We start from the raw sequence: 23,832 nt of genomic DNA on the forward strand, positions 1-23,832 counted from the left end.
GCAGAGAGACTCCTGCATGCATCTAACTGGGATCTAGCCAGTATGCCCACCAGGGGGTGATGCTCTGCCCATCTGGGCCGTTGCTCCGCTGCAACCAGAGCCATTCTAGCACCTGAGGCGGAAGCCATGGAGCCACCCTCAGCGCCTGGGCCAACTTTGCTCCAATGGAGCCTTGGCTGAGGGAGGGGAAGAGAGAGACAGAGAGAAAGAAGAGGGGAAAGAGCAGAGAAGCAGATGGGCGCTTCTCCTGTGTGCTCTTGCCGGGAATCGAACCTGGGACTTCCACAAGCCAGGAAGATGCTCTAACGCTTAGCTAGTTGGCCAGGACCTCTATCCCACCAGGTTTTGTTGTTGTTGTTCTGTGCTGAGGCTGTGTGTGTGAGCGTGATGTCTGGGGCTGCCATAGCCACTTTGTGGCCAGGAGTGAAGACTTGGACCACATGCTGAGGATGACAGAACAGAAGGATGACATCTATGACTCTCTTTATCAGCTTGGGCTCACCTACCTATGCACTTCCTGTTAAGGAGATGATACATGTCCTTTCAGATTAAACCACCTTTATTTGGGTTTTCTGCTGTTTGTAGCCAAATTCATCAATTACTGACATAGGCCTTCTCCCAGAGGTGTTACTGTTAGAAGCGACATCCCCACACTACCACCTTGAAGCTCCCAGTCGGTGGCCCCAGGGAAAGGCTAAGAGGCAGGCCTGCAGTGGGGGCAGAGGGGGTCACAGGCTTGAGCTCCACAGGTGGCTGAGGACCTGGGGCTGAGAACCAGGGGACCCGGAAGGAAGACAGACCTGTGGGCAGCGGGTATCTCGGGCCCCAAGGACAGAGGGTGGAGAGGGCAAGAAGGCAAATCCCCCATTAATCTGGTCAGGGAGAGCATTGTTATTGTTATTATTATGAAGTATCTCAAGGCTCACACTCATCCTGGCCTGGCCGGGCCCCAGTAATGGCCCCATAAATCCCAGCCATAAAGAGTAATGGGGGGAGACAAATGAGATAATTAAGAATAAATCTCACCGAGGTCTCCATTCAAGCAGCGTCCCTGAAACTGGCCAATCTTCCGAGCCATTAGCCGGGTCCCTAATTAATGCTGAGCTGCCCGGTGCTCCGGGCATGGGAGGGACCCGGGCCACGGGGCACCACTGCCTCCACAGTCCTCTGCGGGCGACCTTGGGAGGAGCCGGGGGACGTGTGCCCATAATCTGCCTGCTTTGCTTTTCTGTCTCCAGGTCCTTTGGGACGCTTTGTCTGCACTGTCCCCTCTGCCTCGGTGTCTTTTTTTGCCTCCTTTTCTTCGTCTGACTGCACCTTCCATCCACCTTCAATCTCTGTTTCTTTCTTATCAGACCATCGCTGTCAGCAGCTATGGATTATGGAAGGTCTGAGTTAGCAGAAGTCCTGGGGACGACCTGCACCAACCCTCCACCGTCTGTCGTCCAGGGCAGCAGTCAACACCAGGGAAAGAGCCCCACCTACTACCCCCACCCCGCTCCAGAGCAGCTGTTAAACAGGGAAGCCCCCGCCGCTCCCCTCGGCTGCTGCAGTCCCCGCCACTGGGGGCTCCCCTCGACTGCTCAGTCCCCGCCACTGGGGGCTCCCCTCGACTGCTCAGTCCCCGCCACTGGGGGCTCCCCTCGACTGCTCAGTCCCCGCCACCGGGGGCTCCCCTCGACTGCTGCAGGCCCTGCCACTGGGGGCTCCCCTCGACTGCTGCAGTCCCCGCCACCGGGGGCTCCCCTCGACTGCTGCAGTCCCCGCCACCGGGGGCTCCCCTCGACTGCTGCAGTCCCCGCCACCGGGGGCTCCCCTCGACTGCTGCAGTCCCCGCCACCGGGGGCTCCCCTCGACTGCTGCAGTCCCCGCCACTGGGGGCTCCCCTCGACTGCTCAGTCCCTGCCACTGGGGGCTCCCCTCGACTGCTCAGTCCCCGCCACCGGGGGCTCCCCTCGACTGCTGCAGTCCCCGCCACTGGGGGCTCCCCTCGACTGCTCAGTCCCCGCCACCGGGGGCTCCCCTCGACTGCTCAGTCCCTGCCACCGGGGGCTCCCCTCGACTGCTGCAGGCCCCGCCACCGGGGGCATCCTCTCCCAGAGCCCTCTCTCCCACCTGCAGCCGAGCCCTCTCCTTGTTACATTTCTTTCTTTCTTTTTCTTTTTTTTTAAAACAAGAGACAGAATCAGAGAGACGAACAGATGGGGACAGACAGACAGGAAGGGACAGAGATGAGAAGCATCGGTTCTTTGTTGCAGCATCTTAGTTGCTCATTGGTTGCTTGTTTATTGATTGCTCAAGCCAATGACCTTGGGCTCAAGCCAGTGACCATGGGGTCATGTCTATGATCCCACTCTCAAGCCGGATGAGCCCATGCTCAAGCTGGTGACCTCGGGGCTTTGAACCTGGGACCTCTGTGTCCCAGTTCGATGCGCTGTCCACTGCACTACCGCCTGGTCAGGCATTATGTCTATTTCTTGCTTTAACTTCTGCTGGACCCTGAGCATAAGCCTCATTCTCCTCCCAGCCTGCAGAGAGTTAAAGGCTGTTGTCCTGACGTCTCTTCTCCAGCTCCAGGCCCTGAGCTGCATTCAACTCGAGGTCCCAGGCGGCCTCCCCGACCCCAGCTCCTCCTCTGGATGGCCCATGCTAGTCTTACCCCACGGTGGCTTCTGTGGTTTTAGTCTGCCAGCTGTCCCCCCGTTTTAGTTACAGCACCCCTGCTTCTTGGGGAAGCTTTTCTCCTCTGATTCCATGTGGTTCTGGAGGGCCAGTCCAGTGACCCATCGCCCCCGGCCGCAGAGGCCTTGCCCATCACCGCCCTTCATCCCCTGACACGGTGATGGGCTCCTGGATGACCCTTAGCATGTTCCCTGGACCCCTGAGATGGCCAAACTGAGAAATGTCAGGTAGACACTGCACGTGAACAGGCCCCCTCCCCCGCATCATCTGCTGTAGGAAGGAAAGAGGCTGGGACCCAGAAAGAAGTCCCTGCAGAGATGGCAGGAATGGTGGGCTAGACCCTGCCGCAGGGTCAGGGACGGGTGGTGAAACCAGGCGGGGGGCGAGGCAGATGGGGGAGGCTTTCCTCTGAAGAGGCTGGAAGGTGAGGGTGTGGCAGGGGTGAGAGGAGGGCTGTGTCTCCTTCACCTTAGGAAAGTCACAGTGTGGAAAGAAGCACAGACACGGAGGTGACAAGGGCAGGTCTGTAACCTCTGTCCCCTGGGCTGCCCTGTGTGTGGCCTGAGGTCCCTGTCCCTACCTCCTCCCCAGCACTCCCTGCATGGGCGGCTCTGCTTTCCCGCTGCTCAGCTGCGGGGCGTTGTCTGCCTTAGGTGTCCGGGGGTCTTGGGGAGCAGACCTCAGTCCCCACTGCCGCCCCAGCTCCCCACGGGGTACTGGCGAAGGCCCCAGGGCACGGTGGCTGCAGGCTTAAAGGGGTCCTCCCCTGACAGCCCCAAGCCAGGGCGTGGCAGGGCCTGAAGGCTGCTTAGCCCAGCTCCGGGTAGGAGCTCAGGGAATGTCAATGAAACGTGCCAAGGTACAGGCAGAGCTGATGGAGGCCATGGACGCAGAGGGGCAGGCTGGCCACCTCTCCCCCCACAGGCTGGCCCCTGGCTCAGCCACCTGCTCCATCATGGAACAACATCTCTTGGGTTTGGCATATAAGGTCACCCAGTGCCCAAGGGCAGTCCAGGCCAGTGACAACTTTATTTGGCCTCACCACCTTCTTCCCCACAAGTGTCAGGATTAATGCCTGTTTTGTGTTAGACATGAGGATGGGCCCTCAAGAAGTCTCTTGGGCAAAAGGGTGGTCTGCTGCTCCACAGATAACAGGAAGCCAGAGAGGCCAGTTATTTCCCCGAGAACCATGGCCTCCGCTAGGATTCCAGAGTCTCGCTGCTGTTCCATTGTACACATAAAGAAACTGAGACCCAGAGGGTGAATGGGCCTTCCCTGGGGCCCAGGGCGGAGCAGGGCTGGAGCTGGCTGCTTGGAAAGCAGAGATTGGGGGTCAACATTGAAGGGCCAGGCAGTGGAAGGGAGGGGTCTTGAACTAGGGCTGGCCCCGGCAGGATATCTGGGCAGGCTTGGGTGGGTGGGTAGCGTCTAAGACCAGGGGTCCCCAAACTTTTTACACAGGGGGCCAGTTCGCTGTTCCTCAGATCGTTGGAGGGCCGGACTATAAAAAAAACTATGAACAAATCCCTGTGCACACTACACGTATCTTATTTTAAAGTAAAAAACCAAAATGGGAACAAATACAATATTTAAAATAAAGAACAAGTAAATTTAAATCAACAAACTGACCAGTATTTCAATGGGAACTATGGGCCTGCTTTTGGCTAATGAGATGGTCAATGTGCTCCTTTCATTGACCACCAATGAAAGAGGTGCCCCTTCCAGAAGTGCGGTGGGGGCCGGACAAATGGCCTCCGGGGGCCGCATGCGGCCCGCGGGCCGTAGTTTGGGGACCCCTAGTCTAAGACAAATGCCATCTACTTCCCAAAAGATAGGAGGGTGACCTGGCGAAGGCAGGGAAGGCCTGGGGTGGGGGGCAGAGAGCACAGGGCTGAAAAGTGAACTGTGTGAGGACATGTATGTTATGTGTGCTGTGTGTGTGTGACTTTGTGAAATGCATGTGAGTATGTGACTATAGGGAGAGTCTGTGTCTATGTAAGTGAATGACTGTGTGTGTGTGTGCGCGTGTACGCGCGCCTGCATGTGTGTGGGTTGTGGGGGAGGCTGGCTAAATCCTGCCCCTGTCCGGCTCCCACCGAGCTCAGCCTCTCCGGTTTCAGCCACTGTCCTAAAGAAAACAGCCTGGCAGGAGCCTGAAGCAGGAAATCACTATTTGGATTGCAGAGGCGCCTCTTCCTGCCCCCGTGCAGGGGAGAGGGCCAGGGAGGGGGCCTTCCTGCGCACCTGGACCAGACTCTGGCTGGTCTGGAGCACTCCCACCCGCTACCCTTGGTCCTCTGGCCTCCCGAAGTCCCTCAGACCCCAGCCTCGGGGAAGAAGACCTGAGGCCGAGCCTTCCCATCATTGTCCGTCCTCCTCAGGACAAAGGGCCACAGCTTGAGAAATGGACGTTCCCTGAGGCCCCCCCAGGAACAGACCGGCACAGCCCCACGGAGGGCTGGGTGACTGGGCAGCCTGTCACAGTCACAAACCACACAAGCACCCTGAGGCCCAGGGATAGAACACGCTCATGCAAAAAAGGATGTGTTTGAAACCTTGTTTATAACAGGGGAATAAATGGAAGGGACTAAGCTGGAGGTGGGGGGCTGGATTGTCGCTCATCCCTTAGTGAAACTCCTGATAAGGAAGATCAAGACAGATGGTTATGATAAAAACAGAACACAACGAGGTGTATAGGATTTTGACATTTTTGTAGGAAAAAAGAAAGAAAGAAAGAAAGAAAGCAGTAAGTGCAAATATTCATCTATGCCCAGATTAGACTTTTGAACCTTTTGTACCTGGGCCATGCAATAACTAAGCAAAACACTGAGATAAAGTAAACAGAGAAACAAGCATCGGTGGCCTAAGGAGATGAAACTTCTCTCTTGGCTTTGATCCTGAATACGTGACCCTGGGCAGGTCACTTTCTGTCTGTGTCCTGAGTTTCCTGTGTGGTCCCAGAGGTCAGAGAACTTGCTGGCAAAGTGAGGCCAGTGTTCCCGTGCACAAGGGGGCGGGGCAGGAGCCCTGTGGGGTTGGGGGGAGTCCCTTTCACCATCTCACATTACCTCCTCCTGGGGCAACTGCAACCCACTGCCAAGGCCGTGGGCTACTTACTCCTATGACATTCCTTAAGAGAGTGAAGGTTTCGTTTGGCCCTTTTTCCGGGCTCCCTCCTTCCTTCCAGAAGCCCTCCAGACCACTGCAGACTGTTCCCGGAAGAAGCAGCGCCCGCCAATTTCCCATGAGCTCTCCACTTTTCAAGGCCTTTTTAAGCCGTGTCTTCTTCTTAAGACAATTCAAGTCCGACCACGAGACATCCTCTCACTCACCCTGGGCCCCCTCTGGCTTCCTCCAGGTCCAGGATGGGGTGGAAGAGGCTCAGCCCAGCCAGCCCTCCCGGCTGTCTGAGTCCACTGTCCGCAGGGGATAGGGGGCCTGCCGTGCTCAGGTCTGCCCTCCCCCTGCACACCAAGGGCACTGGACCCTTGGCCTCGGAGGCTCCTGCCTCTCCCGCCAGTTTCTTCTTTCTCAAGCCCCCAGAACTGGGCAGTGTGACCCCCACCCAAGCCACACCTGCCTCCCAGGGCAGCCCAGGGGCAAGGCGAAGCCGTGCCAAGCTCTGGGCTGTCCCCTTCCCTAGGCACGACTCTGCCACGGACATAGGTGCCACCCTGAGCCTTGGAGCCATCGCTGGGAAGGGCTCAGAGAAGCTAGAGTCAGCAGGAGCTTAATTAATCAAAACCTGAACACATCTGTTGTTAATTAACTCTATGCCAAGGGTTAACTCTTCCGTTTCTGGACTTCCCTTCCCTGTGGCAGGGACAGGGAAATAATGGTGGAGAGCTAGTAGCCCCTTCCTACTTCCCTTATGGAGAAGCATGAATGAGGGAGGGAAAAGGGGAGGGGCCCACAGGGCAGTGAAGCCACCACACCCATTTGAGTGGTTTGGGGGGGGGGGTTGTGGGGAGTGTCTGCTTTCACAGTCGTGCTCTATGAGTCCTGAGGAAATCTGAGATGAACAAAATACCTTTATTTACAGCCACAAATAGGACAGACCCTCCCTCCATTCCCTCCCTCTCCCCTTCCAGTCTTTTCTATACCGTTCCCCCTCCCTCCCTGCCCCAGGTCCAAGCCCAGCCATGCGCGCTGGGGTCACTGTAAGGGTCAGCCCCCCCCCCCCCTCCGGCCCAGGAAAGGAGACCAAGGATGGTTTTGGCTGAGGGCAGAGTGGGTGTCTCTTTTCACATTTTGCTGTGCTCTAAGCCTGGGGCGGCAGCCAGGGGGGAGGGCGGGGGGAGGCGGGCACCAGGAGCAGACAGAGGTAGAGAAGCGCGCGGCCCGGCCTCCCCACGTTCCTGTCCTCCCCCAACTTTCACAGTGTTCCGCAGCCCGGCAGCGGTAGCCACCCTGACCCTCCCCCGCCGGGTCCCCGGTATCCGGCAGGAGGACGGGCTCTCTGCCATGGGCCCAGCTCCCGTGACCGAGGTGGCCTCCGGAGCGCGCCCTCCGCCCACTGCGCTGGGTTCTGAGAGGTCACTGGGTAGGGGAGAGGACCAGGGGAGGAGGCTGACCCAGCTTTGTGCGACAGCCCCAGGGCCGGCCCCCTCGGACGACGCTGCAGGAGTCGGGGGTCCGGGTCAGGACGAGAAGCAGAGCCCACAGCACTCCATGCAGATCTCCAGGCAGTCGGCGGACTCGCAGCAGGCGTCCAGGATGCCGCAGTCCAGGTCGCAGGGCAGGTCGCAGTCGGCGCACTCGCCCGAGCCGCAGCAGCAGCAGCAGAGGCACGAGTCCTCCGAGCTGCAGGAGCCGCACGTGGCGCAGTCCAGGACGATGTTGCACAGCGTCAGGAACTCGCAGAACAGGCACGACAGGATGCAGTGGACGCAGCAGTCTGCGGGGGCGGGGAGAGAGCGGGGTGAGACAGCCCGGGGCAAGGGACCCAGCCACAGCCGCGTTCTCCCAGGACTCAGTGCTCCGCAGTGATTAAGTTCATGCAACCGGCAGCTCCATGCAGTGGGGACTGTGGGGAGCCCTACTTCGGCACAGAGAGTGACTTACACACCCCTACCTGGTAAGGTGCAGAGTGAGGGTTGGTCCATGCAGTCTGGATCCTGAGCCCCTGCTCTCTCTCTTTTTTATTTTTTTTCCTGCTCTTAAACTTCCTTAGTCATTTATCTAACAAACTCTGAGTGATGGCATGTTCCAAGCACCGTTCTAAGGGCCGGGTATGAGTTAAACTCATTTAAACTAGCCACAACTCCATGAGGCGGGGCTACTATTAGCCCCACTCTACAGCTCAAGAAACCAAATTGTCAGCCCATATTAAGATGTGGTTATCTCATTGATTAACATTAGATCGTTTTTTGGGTTGATTAATTAAAAGCTCCGTAGGGTCTTCTCCCTATTTTTTTATTCCTGCTTCTTCACGGAAGGTCAGTTTCACTGATAAAGGAGTAGGAGACCAGAGAAGTCACTTCTAAATATAGCCAGAACTTCCCCATGCCAGCTGCCCCTCGCTGCTTCTCCACTCCCCACCTCCCACGCCCCCTCCGGCCATCTACACCCCACACAGCAGGGCCCCTTGAGAAACTGTCCCGGATTCTGTCCCTCCTGTGCTCAGAACCTCCCGTGGCTTCTACCTCACTAGGAGTAAAAGCTAAAGAACTCAGAGTGGCCCTCATGACTCCATGTGATCTGGTTCCCTCCCCCATTCTGTCCCCTAGTGTCACTGCTGTGGCCACCCAGGCTGTTCCTGGTCACTACTCCCCCAACCTACCCTTAACCTGGCACACTCTGGCCCCAGATAGCGCTCTGCTCACTTCCTCCCCTCCTTCACTGCCCAGATGCCACCCTCTAAATGCAACCCAACCCCCCACCCCAGCACCTCAACCCCCTTGCCACCTTTACCTGTCCCCCAGGACTTATCACTTCTACTGCGCTACGTAACTTTCTCCTCCCACTAGAATGTAAGTTCCACAGGGGCCGGCATCTGTGTCTGCTTTGGTCACTGATAGGTTACAAGTCCCTAGAACTGTGGCCAACACACTGTAGCCGCTGAGTGAATAAGTGGTAGGTGACGTAATGCGTGAGCCCGTCCTTGGGCACTCAGCTGGTCAGTGGTGGAGCTGGGCCCCGAACCCAGGCAGGCAGGCTCTGGAGTCCACACTCAGGGGGCTGCCAGGAGGCTGCGCTGGCACCCCTGCCAGGGGCCAGGCCAAGGGGCAGAATGTCGAGCTCCCCTGAGTAGGTGGGCCCCTGGCACAGGCTGCTGGTCCTGTGGGAATCCCACACTGTCTTGGAGGGTCTGAGTCCCCCAGCCCCTTCCTGGGTGGCGGGTGTGGGGTCTAGGACAGCTGGAACCCCGGCAATCTGCCTGCAAACTGGACAAGGGGGTTCTCCTCCAATGCAAATCTGATGAGGTCACTACCTTGTTTAAAACCTTCAATGGCTCCGTATTGCACTCCAGATGGAGTCTAGGTCCACTGGTGGATAGATCGTTTACCAGGCAGCCCCCACCCTCCAAGCCCCTCCTGGTCTGGGCTCTTACCTCCCACCATTCCTCACCTTGAACTTCATAATCTAGACACACTAGACATTCTCACCTCTATGCTAAGACACCCCCCCAGTAGATCCTCCTACTAACACTTAAGGCTTGCTCGGGCTCCTCCAGAGCCTCCCTAGACTCTCCTCCTTGGCTTTCTGGGCTGGAGTCGTGTCCCCTGTGTTCTCATAATCCCGTGTGTGGCTTCATCACTGTTCATCACACCATATGGTGATTATCTGCTGTGTCTCTCTCATGAGGGCTTCATGAGGCCATGGACTGGGTACCCAGCACATAGCATGGTACCTGGCTCCTAGTAGATGCCCACTACACTTTAAAGGAATCAATGCCCCTTTCAAACATTAACTGGGCAGAATCTGCTCTGCGCGTAAGAAGGTTTATGAATACATTATATGCAATTGTGTGCACTGAATCTTGTTTGCAGAGGACCAGGCTAGAGTCCCCCAACATGGATAGGCATCACTTAAACATCCTGGGGTAAAGGTCAAGCACCACTGAACCACAGGCCAGCTGGGACCCATGCTGAACTGATGGATGCATGTGTGCGGGGCGGGGCGGTGGGGAGAGCTGGCTGCCCAGCACAGCCCTGCAGAGGCCCTTTGTGTTGCAGAAACAATGGCTGGTGTATCTGGTCCTCTGACCTCCCACTGCACCTTACAGCCCCTGCCCCACCTCCAACTAAAGCATCTGGTGGTGCGTCATTTTACTCTGCGAGGCGATCTGCTCGCACCAAAGAGATGGCCCACTCCTCGAGGAAAATTTCTGTGACTTAAGCTGGCTCAGCCCAGATGCCTCCATTCCTTATCACAGACCCTCTGGGAGAACAGGGGCTGGAAGGGGCTGGCCTTGAGAAGGCAGACATGCCTCAGTTTATCCAACAACCTTTGCAAAGCTCTCGGATTGGAGCCTGGCATCGGACTCCCTGGAGGACTTGTTAAACCCAGGCTCCTGCCCCACCCAGAGGTTCAGATCCGCTGGGCCTGGCACGGGGTTGAGGCTGCCCTTAGAACCAGAAGTCTGTGAGGAAGACACCGCTGCTAGTCCTTGTATGGCCTTGAGGGACCCGGCTTAGGAGGCCCCTGGCACTTACCTTCCTGCGCCTGGAGAGGGATCTGCGAGGCAGCGGATTTGGTGCTGCCCTTGCTCTTCTTGCTGCCCTGGCTGGCCAGAGACGGGTGAGCCTGCAGCTTCCGGTGGGCCTTGGGGCCACCCAGGGCGCCATTCCCTGCGCGCCGGGCGCCGCCCAGCTCTGAGGGGTGGCCGGAGCCATTCGCCAGTAGTGGGGTGCAGCCCAAGGGGCTCCCCTGAGGCTGGCCTGGAGAGATGAGGAGAAAGGGCACTGGAGGCGGGGTGGGGGCGCGGCGAGGGCTGCCTGGCCCCCCGGAGCTCTGCTCCGCTCCTGCCTGCTTTGTTTCTTCCGTCTTAGGACACGGTTCACCTAGCTGGCTCTGAATCCTGCAGATGGGGAAACTGAGGCCCAGAAAGCAGAGTGGACTTGCCCAGAGGCACATCATAAAATACCTGGAACGAGCGGAGCTCATTCCAGAAAAGACAGAAGTGTGAGAGGGGCTCAGAGCCCTGGACCCCATCCTTTCACCCCATAGGAAAGCCAGTCTCCTGCTCTAGGGGTCCTGGGGTCTTGGCAAGAGTGGCGGCGGTTGGGGAGGGGGCAGGGGCAGCCCGGCCGGGGTGGGGAGGACAGCAGTGAAGCAGTTAACCTTCCTTTCAGCCTCTGCCAAGCCCCCAGCTGCTTTTGCCCTTCGTGAGCTGGGTGAGTTATTAGAAACATCTGGTTGAAGATGAACGCCTGGCCCTGGAATCCGGGGGCTCCTCGCCGCAGCCCCTCTATCTCCCGCTCCGCCACGCCCCTGCCCGTCAGCCTGGTGGGGCGGCTGGCAGGAGGAGTCTGCCCGGAGGAGGAGCGAGAGAAGGGACGAGGGAGGCCAGCTGGGAGGCCTCCAAGGCCAGGAACCCCCCCGTCCCCGTCCCAGGCTGAGGGGCCCGACTCCAGCTCTATCAGGGAGGTGCAGGGAAGCGGGCCCCAGAGATCCCCACACACCCAGTTCTTTCCCTCACCTCACTCGGCTTGCTCACCTGAAAGGCACAGTTCTGTCCACAAGACACGAGGGCAGGTATGGGGGTGTTGGGGGAGGAGACTGAGAAGGGGGCACGAGCTCTGGGACAGGACCTGGGCACCCCTGGGCGGGACCCGTGGGCCCTGAGGACCCTCTGTGAGTATGGAGAACTTCTACCTCTCAGGTGCTGGGGTCTGGATCCCCACATCCCTTGGGCCTGGCCTCTGTATTTGAGTTGTGGTAGGAGGGGGTGGGGGAGGAGAGGCAGGTGCCCGCAGTGCCATGACTGAGGGGCTGGGCCTTCCAGTAATGGTAGTAGTCACACCCCTGAGCACTTACTGTGTGCCAGCCACAGTTCTGAGCCCTCGGCCTGCTGATTATTCTCTCACTGGATCCTCTCGGTCTCTCTCTGGGGCTAGATCCTTCTTTGCAGGCGAGGAAACTGAGTCCCAGAGAGGTACAGTAACTTGGCCAAGGTCTCTCGCTAGTGTCAGAGATGGAACAGCCTAGACGCCAGAGGCTGCGGCTCAGAGGCCAGAGAGGCAAGGAGGGGGCAGAGGCTGGGAGACAGGGGACTGGGGAAGGAGCTGCAAGGAGGAGGCAGAGGCTGGGAGACAGGGGACTGGGGAAGGAGCTGCAAGGAGGGGGCAGAGGCTGGGAGACAGGGGACTGGGGGAGGAGCTGCAAGGAGGGGGCAGAGGCTGGGAGACAGGGGACTGGGGGAGGAGCTACAAGGAGGGGGCAGAGGCTGGGAGACAGGGGACTGGGGAAGGAGCTGCTACTGGCTGCTACGACCACAACAATCATGATGCTTGTAACTAGTAATCGACATGTTTGGAGCTGTTACTGGTGCCAGACACAGTGCTAAGAGCTTTATGTGTAGTAATATCTTCAAGTATTACAGTACATCTATCATTAGCCCCATTTCACAGATGATAAAACTGAGGCCCCGAGAGGATAAAACTTGCCACAGCTAGGAAAGGGAGGGTATGGAGATTGGGAGAAAGGACCAGAGGACAGGAGGGGAGCCGGGAGGGGGGGATGGGAGACAGGGCTCTGGAGAGGCTCCGTGCTGGAAGCCTTCCCCCCGGAAGTGCGGCTGCTGTCCGCATCTGGGTAAACAGGGTAAGGCATGGGAAGTGGCCAGGACTGAATCATCATGCCCCCACCTCTTGGCCCCATGGGGGCAACTGGGCTGAATCCTTGGCTAGCCTCGGTGCCCCCTGCCCTGCTGCCTAAATATGGCACAGTGAGCAGAGGGCAGGCATGTGTGGTGAGCGGAGGGCCCGGGGAGGTGTGGGCAGACACAGAGCTTGCCTGTGGCCAGCACTGTGGACAGACCATGGGGACTGAGTCACAGAGCAAATACTCAGGGCCCATGGACACAGGAGGGACTATCCAGCTCCCACCCAGGCCCCCTCCTCTGTGGCCACTCCCCTGACCTCTGCCTCTCACTTCTCTGGTGGGCATGTGTGGAGGAGGCTACGGGCAGGGCGCTAGCAGGATTTAGCAGCTGGGACTTCCAGGCAGTGCAGCTTCACCCCAGACGTCCTGCCTGAAGGCAGCTCCCCCCACACACGGCCTGCCAGCCGGGCAGGCAGGCACGGGAAAGAGCCCTGGGTCGGGAGACCTGAACCCCCAGCTCGTGTCCAGGCTGAATGGTTCTCTGTGCCTCAGTTTTCTGGCCTGTAAAATGGGCTGGCAGTAGTTAAGCTGCCTCCCTGCAGGCTGATCTGGAGAGCACATGGGGTCGTTCAGGGAAAGAAAATGGGAAAATGCGACCGTGCCTGCAGATTAGGGGGACCTTATTAGCAATTACAAAACAATTCTGGCCACCCCTTCCCTGCCTTTGAGGGGGGAGGTAGCGAATCCTCTCCTAGAATGTCCTTGGAGAACGAGCCAGCCGTGCCTGGGAATGGAGCTGAGTTTTGCTCCTTTCTGCCCGGACCAGCGGGGGCTTCGCTCCTTCCCTTTGCCCTGGACACCCTGACGGGTGGCGCTGTGTAGGCTCCAGCTGCCTGTCTCCGCCCCCTCTCTCTCCCTGGGGGGAGGGCGCCTCTCCCAGGCAGCCTCGTGCTCTTGTCCTGAACTGTATTCCCTGGAATCTGTGCACACTCATTTTCATCTAATTTTATATCAATTATTTCGTAGGTGGAGCTCTTCTTCCTAGACAGAAAGGACATGCCAGTGCCATACACCTCTCCCCCGTCCACCCCTCCACACCCTGGTCCCGGGCTGGGTTCCCGAGAGCACCCACTGCGTTTTTCCCAGCGCCCCCTGAGCTGGATTCCCCAGTGCCACTCTTCATGTTGCCACCCCAAGCCCCTGGCCCCCCTAAGACTCACGTGTCACAGCTTCTGTGGGGACATCGAGGTCAGTGCCGTCCAGGGCCTGCGGGGCCCCAGGGCCATTGCCTTGGGGCATGGGGGATGCCGCCTCCTCCAGGGAGCCCTCTTCTAGCACTGCCTCCACAGCGTGAGTGGGTCCTGTTCCTGCCTCCAGCTCAGGCAGGAGGGATGGGGTCTGGGCTAGGGAGAAAGCAGGTGGCAGAGGTATTTTCACAGAGCCCTCCTGCTCGCCCAGCTCTGGCCCCCTTCCGGTGGCCCAGAATGCTGTGAGCGCTCATTCTGGCCTCTGTACAGTGCCCCAGCCCTCACCCCATCTGGCAGCAGCGCCTGACTCCAAAATACACTCCCAAACCACAACGCGTGAGCGAGCAAGGGTGTGTGGGCATGTGCATGTGTGTGCCGGTGCACGTGTGCGCATGTGTGCACCTGTGTGGTGTCAGGGGAGGAAGGAGAAGCACGCAGCAGAGAACAGACAGGTGCTCAGGATGGAGAGATAGGGACAGGCACCAAGAGTGACAAGGAGAGAGAAGGACTCGAGGGGACGGCGAAAGGTAGACACAGAGAGAGATAGAGCGTCAGAAGGCGGGGGATTGGGCGCAGAAGGGGAGTCCCAGAGACGCAGTGACTGACAGACAGCCGGGACAGGAGGGGGACTCAGCAGTAGAGAGTCAGCGATGGAGAGAGATAAAGACAGGGCTAGAGGCAGCGGCGAAGGGGAAGGGAGAGGATGCAGACAGAGCCAGAGCGAGAGGGAGACAGACAGTGAGAAACTGGGTCAGAGAGCAGATGACAGCCAGAGAAAGAGTCAGAGGAAACCTGCAGTGAGCCGAGGGTGAGGAGGGGGCTGGGGCCCGGGATGGAGGGCCAAGGGCAGGAGCTGAGACAGGGAGAGGGCGCGAGGGCTGGGACGAGGCGGACCGCAGCCACATGTAATTACAGGGACCAGCTCAGCCCTCTGTGCACGGTGGGCGGAAGGAAGGAATGGAGCCACCTTTAAACCCACAGCTCCTGAGGCAGGGACGTGGCCCTCTGGGCCCAGGGGGAACGGTTAGGGGGATGGGCCGTGGAGGAGGGAGGCAGATGGTGGCCCCAGTTCTCACAGCTTCAGTCACCAGGTGTGGGAAGGCGGGGGGGGGGGGCAGGAAGGTGAAGGTGGGGGTCGTGGGGCCACGGGCCAGCCTCGTGCGGCCTCTCATCAGACCTCGGGTATGCAGTCGCAATGACGGGCCCCTCAAGAGGGTGCCCCCCACGTGACATACTGGGAGAGAGAGAGACGTGGAAACAAGAGACCCAGAGGGACACGGAGACCAGAAGGACATAGGGAGAGGAGAGGGACTCAGGGAGACAGAGAAGGATGACGAGAAGGGAGGTGAAACCCAGTGAGTAAAAGATGCATAGCCATCTGGACACAGAGACCGAGAGAGCAGCACCCAGAGGAACACGGCGCTCGAGAGACAGACGCACCCTGGAAATAGAGAGAAACGAACAGTGAAGGACAGAGGGCCTTACCTTACATATAGGGTACCTCTCCAACTGTCTCCAAGTGGGGAGCGGGGAAAGGAGGAGGGAGGTAACAGGGTTGGCCATGCAGGTCCAGGGCTGGGGCATCCCGAAGGGAGCAGACGACCCAGGGGCTCAGTGGCCTCCCTGGGCCCCGAGCTCCCACTGTGCCTTCTGAGCAGTCCTTGCTCCCAAGACCCTAGTCTCCCTTGCTCAGCTGGCCAGAGACCCCGCAGGCCCCAAGGGGGCCGCACAGGGAGCAGCAGGCCGCGCGGACGTGCTCGTGCTGCCGGGGGGGGGGGGGGGGGGAAACCATAGGCTCCGCCTGGAGACAGAAGCCAAGGTCCAGAGGCAGAAGGGGCCGGGGCTCCCGTGACTTTTGGAGGACAGCAGTTATGCGTCAGGGCCCCTCACAGTGCTCGCCGCTGCTCCATGGAGACGGGGCGGCTTCCCTCCAGTCTCTGAGGTCAGAGGCCACACAGGGATGCTCACGGCCCAGGCGGGCTGCCAAGCCTGGACCATCCATTCCCTTCAAAGTGCCCTTACCCCTTAGTCCTGTGTGCCCAACCCCGGTTACCTCCCTTCTCCCAAGCCCCCCCCCCCCGGTTGGAGACAGAGAGGTACCCCTATGTAAGGTAAGCCCCTCTGTCCTTCATTATCAACTTGTTTCCATTTTTAAGACGTGTCTTTGGACCTGTTGAGAACCCTGTCATCGCCTGGGTTGTGAAGTCAAATGGCGTTTGGAAGATCACAAAGCTGGGACAGGGCGGGGAGGCAGGCAAGTGGGGAAGACACGCAGGGAGGAGCCACGCTGCTGGCGGATGGCGCCGCTCGGAGCCACCAGCCGGTCTGCAGTAGCTCAGGCAAGATTCTGAGGGCTCAGATCCCAGGTGTGTGCAAAGGGGGAGGCTCTGGGCTTGGGCCCTAAGTCCCTGGGAAGAAGAGGGCCTGCCCAGCTCCAGCCTCTGGCCCTGAGCTGGTGGTGCTGCCCTCCCACGTGGTGAAAGGAAAAGGTCTGAGAGAAGCTGTGAGATCCGAGCCCCAGTGTTCACCGGCTGCCAGTGTGGGCACGTCACCGGGACTTGGGTTACCTTGTATATAGAGGGGGGTTCCTAGTCCTTAGCTCTAGGGTTTCAGAGAGCGAGAAATCTCAGCAGTGCCCTGCTTGCCAGGGGCCACTCAGGAATGCTTCCATCCACCCACCCAGCCACCTACCTGCCCTTCCTTCTTCCTCCCTCAATTCCTCCCTCCCTCCCTCCTTCCCTTCCCTTCTTCCCTTCTTTCTTTCCTGTGCTGGTTACTTTAACACTTACCATATTTCCCCATGTCTAAGATGCACCCTTTTTTGGAAAAATTTGGAGTCTAAAAACAGGTGCGTCTTATACAGCGGCTGTAGATTTTTTTTTTTTACTTGCATTTCCCGCTTTTTCGCGCTTGTTTTTGCGCTCATTGTTGAAGACAGGGATTCGTCATCAGACGCAGAGGAGGGCAAGCTAATGGATGCGAGTTTTGACCGTGATGAGCAGTTGTATGAATTTTATGATGAATAAAACTTGAGTTCAATAACTTTATGTAATACTTTTTTTTTTTTTTTAATTTTGGGCTCCAAAATTAAGGTGCGTCTTATTCATTGGAACGTCTTATACATGGGGAACTACGGCATTCAGCAGCTACAAGGCTCCTGTAAGACAGCAAGCACTGGGTAGACCAATGAGAAAGACAGGTGACTGCCTCAGGAGCTCTCCTTCAGGGCGGGCAGGGACAGTCACACACAGGGTCAGGAGTGGCCATAGGGCGGTCTAAGAACCGGGGAAGCACGGGAAATCTGCATTTGTCCCAGGTGTATGCTAGGATAAGGCACCACCCACCCTGGATCTTGAATAAGTCAGCCAAGAAGCAGAAAAGGCCATTTCAAGAGGCGCAGCAGGACCCCAGGGTGAAAAGCTAGGCGTGGGCAAGGGAAATGACAGCGTGTGGTGGTGCCGAAGAGGTGAATACACCTAGAAAGAGAGCTGGTGGGTGCAGTGGGACCGGTGGTCACTTCCTAGGCGCTCTCCTGAGGTCACAAGGGGCGCAGGGGGGACCTTGTTGGTCCTGCAGCAGCAGGGGCCAGACTGCAGCTCTCCGGGCCGACAGGGTTGGAGAGGGAGGAAGGCGAGAAAGAGGGGTCAGGGAGGCTGGGCCCCATCTCCACCCTCCTCTCTCTGTCACCACTCTGGGCAGTCTCTTCTAATAGTCACCGAGAGGGCTGGTGACCTCAGATCTGTGGGAACGGGAGATTACAGAGAGCACAGACCACAACCAGCCATTCTAGGGTGAGCATCAGACCTCTCGGAAGGAGACCAGGAAGGAGAATCCAGTTCAGGCATCTTGACCTGGAAACACAAAGGAACAGCTTTCCTGGGGTCAGGAGGGCCAGCAGAGGGGACCCAGCAGCTGCCGAGGGAGCAGCTCTGAGGGCAGGACAGGAATCTGTGCTGAGGTCCTGGGGACCCGCCAGCGCAGAGAAGGAACAGAAGTGGCGGGAAGACCTGACCTGCGAGTGAGATGCTGCCCAGAGGGCCCGGTGCCAAGACGCTGGACCAAGAAACAGCGCTTGCCAGACGACAGGCGGGGCCCAAGCGCTCAGCCATCCAGAGACGGAAAGAGCCCAGTTTTCCTTCTTGTGACCATGAGACCCTGCTGTCCAGCCACCGAGGGGAGAACACCTCTGCGGAAGATGCCCAGAGAGATGTCCAAGACAATAGAAATGCAGAGTGGTCTGGGGGAAAGGGTGACCAGCAAGGTCAAGGGCCACCGCCTGACTGTGCAACTCACGTTGTACATAGGGGTGCCTGCCAAGGGTGGGGCTGGGGACCCTGCTTGTGGACCGACCTCCTGGAGATGGCATTGACTCAGAGAGCTGCATATCTGCTGCATCTGACCAGAGGGCCACCGTCTTGTAATGTGCACAGAGGGCCATACGTGCCGGTGGCCTCTCTGAGCAGAAGCCCCAGGCCTGCACCTCTCTCAAAGGTCTCCATCTACAAGCGGGAGATACAGAAAGGCCACAGCCCCTTTGCCTCAACACACTCTTTCCTGACACAGGGTAGGGTGGAAGCACAGCCCCAGAAGGGAGTGGGGAAATCACACGAAACCCATCAGCCCAGAGGGAAGGGTGAGAGACCCACAGTCCCAGCAAGGACCCAGTGGGCTCCTTCTGCCTGCTGTCCACCAAGTTCAGGGGTACTCCTAGATCGAAAGAAATGGGGGGACCTCTTCCAGGTGGGATGGATTCACTCCGAGCCTGGAAAGTGCACACAGGGCCCTTGTTCTGGGGCTCCAATGCCTGATCCCTCACACCCAGCCTTCTCCACTGACTTTGTGGACAATGGATCTGGGCTTCCCCCTGGGAGCTCTGACCATCTCTGGAGAGAGAGAGGGCCAGGATCTGATCTGCTCAGAAAGCGGTGACTGAAACCCCACACTCCAGTCTCTCCTTGGCCTGATATTCAAGGCCTCCGTCTAGTCTAGATCTTCAACCTAATCGATGGACAAGGATCCCATGTTCCAGGCAGACTGATCTCTCCATGGCCCCGGGCCTTCGGCTCCACCCAGCCATGTTTAGATTGTTTCTTCTGACCAGAAGGTCCTCCCTTCCCTCCTCCCACTCCCCAAATCCAACCCATCCTTCACAACTCAGCTCAAGCTCCACTTCTTCCTCTAGAGAGCCTCCCCTGACCCCCAAGCCAACTGTCCCTTCTCCGGGTGGCCCGCTAACTGAGCACTTAGCGCTCAGCATGCCCTGTTGTTAATTATAACTGGGTAGCCCAGTCCTGGCTCCCCAGCCAGACGCAGTGTCCCCAGCGCCTTCCCTCGGGCGGTGCAGTGCTCATCTCTGCAGCGCAGTGGGCTCCACACACGTCTGCTGGGGGACAGAGCTCTGGAGCTCGGAGCGGCCCAGGCCAGGGAAGGAGGGCAAATGAGATGGTGAGGGTTGGGGCTGGCACCTGGCTCTGAACCCCAAGAAGGAGGGAATTGGACTCTCTTGATACATAGTTGTGACACACTGGTCACTGGTCACTGTTCCAGGCCACCAGGCTGAGGACTGGAGAGGGCCTGAGCTGGCCAGTTAAACTGGGTTGGGTTGGTTTTATTTTAAGTCTGAAGGCTCTAATTCCCCAGGAAATTCAATTTAGAACCAAGAGCAGGAATGTGACGCCCCAGTGCTGGGCAGAAATCTGCTGTGGGTTCGGGAGCCAGGCTCTGGGGCTGTCAGGGGGTGGGTGGGGAGAGGCCACTGGGGGCGCCAAGGGTGTGGGGCTTGGCCACCTGCCCCAACCGGAGCTGACCTGAGTCCCCTTCGCCCCGTTTTCATCTTATTTGGCTGAGAGAGGAGCTGACTTGTTCCCGCTGCCCTGCCAGCAGGGCCCCCCGGGGGCAGCGCCATGGGCCTGCTGCGCTGTCAGGGCTCAGCAGGGAGCGTGGGGGATTCTGGTCTCATATTCAGGCGTCTGTGGGGTTTTGGCTGGGTCTTCTGCGGTTTGGGCTTCCTGGGCAGCAGCCTCATTCTCCCAAGGCGGCAGAGCCAGGCCTCCTCGTGTTATGAAAGCCACATTGTCTGGCCCAGCCCAGCCTGGGGAGGGGGTTCTTTGGGGTGCTAGGGGGCCTCAAGTTATAGCCCAGGGCTTCCCCCTCCTAGTGGCCCACCTGGCCCTTGCCCCCTGCCCAGCACATCGAGCCCCTCCCCTCCCTTTGGGCTGAGAATGGGTCACACGGGGAGAGGACTTTGGAAAGAGGCTGTGGAGGAAGGAGACAGCAGAGAAAACAGATAAGCAGAGGGAGAAAGCAGGGAGGTGGGAGGCAGGAGAGAAGCAGGAGGCCGAGAAAGAGAGGAAGGGCGAGACAGGCTGAGAGGGAGAGAGGGCTCCCAGACACAGAGAACACCTTCCAGCTCCGGCCTCTAGCTCTCTCCAAGCTGAAGGAGCCCGATTCCTGGAGGAGCTTATTCCCCAGAAAAGCCCCTGCTCCAGGGGCCCACGGAGAGGAGAGAACCTGAGGATTAGCCGGGACGTGCAGCAGACACATGTGTCACTCACCTGCCCGGCCCTGACCGGACACCTCCCACTTGTCCTCACCCTGCTCTGGGAACCCCCAGCCCAGAGCCCCAGGTGTCCAGACTGCACCCCCTCCCTAGGCAGACCTGGGGCGCCGAGACAGGCCTCTCCAAACAGGCAGGCAAGCCCCTGTGGGTGGATGTGGAGACTGAGGCCTGAGAGGGGAAGGAACTCGTCCAAGGCCACGCAGGGAGTCCCTGTCAGAGGCCCAGTATCAGACGGTTATTAATCAGAGACTCTCAAAGACGGGAGAAAGGGAGACGACGGGTGGGCGAGAGGAAGGCAAAAGGATTAGATTCACCTAAAGCTGGGATTAAAGTCGTGAAATCTGGGCCTCTAGTCTTGCACCCCAGCCTGCTGCCCTGAGCAAGTCCCCAAAGTTCCTTACTTTTTCCTGACCCCGTGTTCCACTGTGATCCTCAGCTCATCTGCGCAGTGAGGAGGACTGGGAGCCATAGCCCGCAGAACTCCCAACCACAGGGAGTCACAGGGAGTCACAAATCCTCCCTGGGTAGGGAGGCTCCTGAAGGATTCCAGGGGAGGTTACAGACCCTGTGAGTTACAGACCTCCGGCTAGCAGGGTGGGAGAAGCAGGAACTGGCCAGGTGTGTGTGTGTGTCTGTGTGTGTGTGCGCGCGTGTGCGTGTGTGCATGCGCGTGCGCGCACGCGATGGCGCTAGCAGGGTGGGAGCAGCAGGGACTGGCCAGGCCCTGGTGGGGAAGAAGGCGAGAGCGAGACAGATGGCAAGGAGGGGAGGGGCCGGGTCCTGTGGCCGCTTTAGGCAGACAAAAGTTTTCGGGAAGCGCTGGGCTCTGGTTGGGTTGGGGGAAGGGAAGGGGAGAAAGACTCAGACACCCCCACCCCCGCCTGAGTCCCCCATAAATATTTACACTCTGGGCAGGACACAAATCCCAGACGGACAGAAAGACACTGCTGTGTGTGTGTGTGTGTGTGTGTGTGTGTGTGTGTGGTGTTGGGAATGGGGGAGTTAGAGCCAACTTGGCTCAGCCACCGCCTGCGTTCAAACCCTGCCCCCCGCACCCCAACGCTCCACTCTCTCCCCTGACCGCCCCCCCATCCCCACCTCCACCCAAGTTCCCCCGAAACCGTCTCCTCGCGTCTCAGGGAGCGGGAGGGAGAGTTAACACACTCCAACCCCGGAACCACCTACCCTGCTCCTGTCCAGCCTGCCTCTCCGCCCTCGATCGTACCTGGGCCTGGGGCCGCGCTGGGGGCTTCATGGGGCGCGTCGCAGAGAGGGGGTTGCTGGCGTGGGACACTCACCTGGGACATCGGCCCGGGACCTGCGTAAGACAGGGCTCAGAGGACGGGTCCGACCTCCCCCCACCCCGCAGGAAAAGGGGGACTGGCCGCGGGTGATCCACCGCAGGCGCGCGCCTCCCCTGTACCCCGTTTCCAGTCCCGCCACAGACTAACTTACTCGCGCAAGCTGCGTGCTCTGCTCTCGCCCCTCCGGGATCACGGCGCTGGGCCTGCCATGCGCGCCTGGCCAGGACGCCCCTTCCAAGGGGCCACGCAGCTCCCCAGTGCCCGCCCTGCGCCCCCTCCCCTCTCTCACTCACGCCGCTCTCATTTCGGCGCCAGCTCGCGCCGTGCGCCCCCTTCCTTCTTCCTTTTCCCCCTCCAGCCCCCTCGCTCCTCCCGCGCCCGCCTCTCGCCTCCCTTCCTCTCAGGCCCACCCTCTCCCCGCCCCCTCCCCGCCGTCCCTGTTGCTCCCGCCCCCCTTCCCGCGCCGTGTCCCTTCCCCCGCGCGGGGCTCGGCGCTGCCTGGGCCGGACACGTCTGTCCGCGGGGCGCCGCGGCCCGAGCCCCCACAGGAAACTGGCTCTGCGCGTTTCCTCCGCGCTGGCAGAGCTGGGCCCCAGTCTCCCCAAATCTCCGCCCCCCCAGGCCCAGCGTCCCGAGGCGCTGCCGAGGGGGCTGCGCATTCTCCTTCTCCCGTCCTAAACTCTGCCAAAGTTTGCAGAAAGTCAGGAGAACCAGAGACAGAATACACTGTGACTACAGCCACCTCTGTCTATTTGTCTGAATAACTGGGGCTCCCAAATATCTTTGTCCCAAAGATGGGAGTGATCGAATTCTTCAGGCGCCCTTCGCCCACCCCACCCCCCGACCCCGCTGGGTGTCCTAAACCGGGCGCCGAAGTCAGGGGCTCATAGACGTCGTGCTGCCCCACTAGAGGTTGTCTCTCCGGGAAATCCGGTTAGTGACTAGCTGGGCTCCCGAGTCCCCCTAACAGCCCTGCGCATCCCTAACCACCCCAAGCCCTGCCAGCTGTGCGTGGGAATTTGTCAGAACACCGTGACTTTGAAAGCGAAGAGAACTTCTCCGAGTTCAACCTTTCTTTTGACTCCGAACTGGAAACTGAGGCCTTCCAAATTGCGGGTGCGTGGGGGGGGGGGAGGGGAGAGAAGGGACCCTTCTAGGCGGGGACAGTTGGGCAGCACATCTGGAATTGTGTGCTGGGTCCTTCCTCGGGGCCGTAGGGATAGAAAGGAAGTCGCCGCCATCAGCCAGAGGGGATTTAAAGACCCTCACCGTGACCCCGGGACCACATCCCTGAGAATGGGGGAGGGCGGGAAGCCTCCGGCCCACCGGGTGGGGCTGGGTGGGCCCGTGGGGTGATCCTCCGGTGGGGCCGGCCGCTGGGGTGACAGCGTCTCGGCCACACTTGACCCGGCCGCCTCGGAGCCGCGTCTGGGCTCCGCACCACGAGGGCCAGTGAGCAATTAGGGAGGCGGCGGCGGCGGCGGCGCCAGGGCAGTCCTTCCAGTCCCGCGGAAGCCGGGGGCTGGGACGCAGGGGGCCGAGGGAGCGACTCCCCCAGCCCGCGCAGTCCCTACTTACGGCGCTCGAAGGTCCTCGCGGCGCCGTCTCGGCCAGGATCGCCGTGGCCCCCACGGCACCCGCCGCGCTCTCGCCACCCAGGCCCGCGTCCCCGCGATGAGCCCAGGTGGCTGCGGCCGGAAGAGGGGCCCCGGCCGGGAGGAGGGGGTCCCGCCCCCGGGGCCGGACTGCCTGCTGCAGGGGCCTAGCCTGACGCCCCGGGAGCCAGCCCCGATCAGGCTGCTGTCTGGGAGCTCTGGAGATCGGGGTGGACTCCCCCTTCCTGGCAAGGGCTGAGTCACCAGGACGCGCCCGCGCCGGGGCTTGGCGACTGCTGCATTCTTACCGGCTTACCTGGGCCTGGGGGCTGGGCTTCACCTGCCTCCCAGAGTGAGGTGAGGAGTAAGGGGACGGACATTGTCTCCAGGGCATCCCCCACCGTCTCTCTCTGCCCCCTTCCCCAACCACAGACCCTAGCGCTACACTCCGCCCCCTCTCGATCTCTATCCAGGGCGCCTAAACTCGGGACCAGCCCAATTCCCCAGCCTTACTGTCCGAAGTCGCCTGCTGGAGCTCAGAGTCCTCTGAATCTGGCCCAGTGCAAACTAATATGTCTGGTTTGTTGGAAATGTAGAATATGCTTTAAATTTAATCCCACATGCTGGTTATACAAGTGCGCTCGGTTTGTAGAAATTCAGCAAGTTGGACATTTAAG

The 23,832-nt window shown here is 59.6% G+C and overlaps 1 protein-coding gene across 3 annotated transcripts; it reads right to left on the bottom strand.

The window, feature by feature from the left end:
• Positions 1-6,811: 6,811 nt before the first annotated feature.
• On the bottom strand, positions 6,812-23,538 carry MDFI (MyoD family inhibitor). 3 transcript variants are annotated; one of them, XM_066359457.1, is made up of 5 exons: positions 23,472-23,538; positions 21,482-21,574; positions 13,671-13,853; positions 10,341-10,565; positions 6,812-7,579 (listed from the first exon to the last, which is right to left on the bottom strand). In XM_066359457.1, the coding sequence occupies exons 1-5, from the start codon at positions 23,533-23,535 to the stop codon at positions 7,323-7,325; spliced, it is 822 nt and encodes a 273-aa protein (XP_066215554.1). In that variant the 5' UTR covers positions 23,536-23,538; the 3' UTR covers positions 6,812-7,322. The 3 variants fall into 3 exon arrangements, with proteins under 3 accessions (XP_066215554.1, XP_066215555.1, XP_066215556.1); XM_066359458.1 differs by lacking the exon at positions 23,472-23,538 and adding an exon at positions 23,139-23,261; XM_066359459.1 differs by lacking the exon at positions 23,472-23,538 and adding an exon at positions 21,712-21,873.
• Positions 23,539-23,832: the final 294 nt, after the last annotated feature.

This window comes from Saccopteryx leptura, chromosome 1 (genome assembly GCF_036850995.1).
Source record: "Saccopteryx leptura isolate mSacLep1 chromosome 1, mSacLep1_pri_phased_curated, whole genome shotgun sequence".
Classification (NCBI taxonomy): Eukaryota; Metazoa; Chordata; class Mammalia; order Chiroptera; family Emballonuridae; genus Saccopteryx; species Saccopteryx leptura.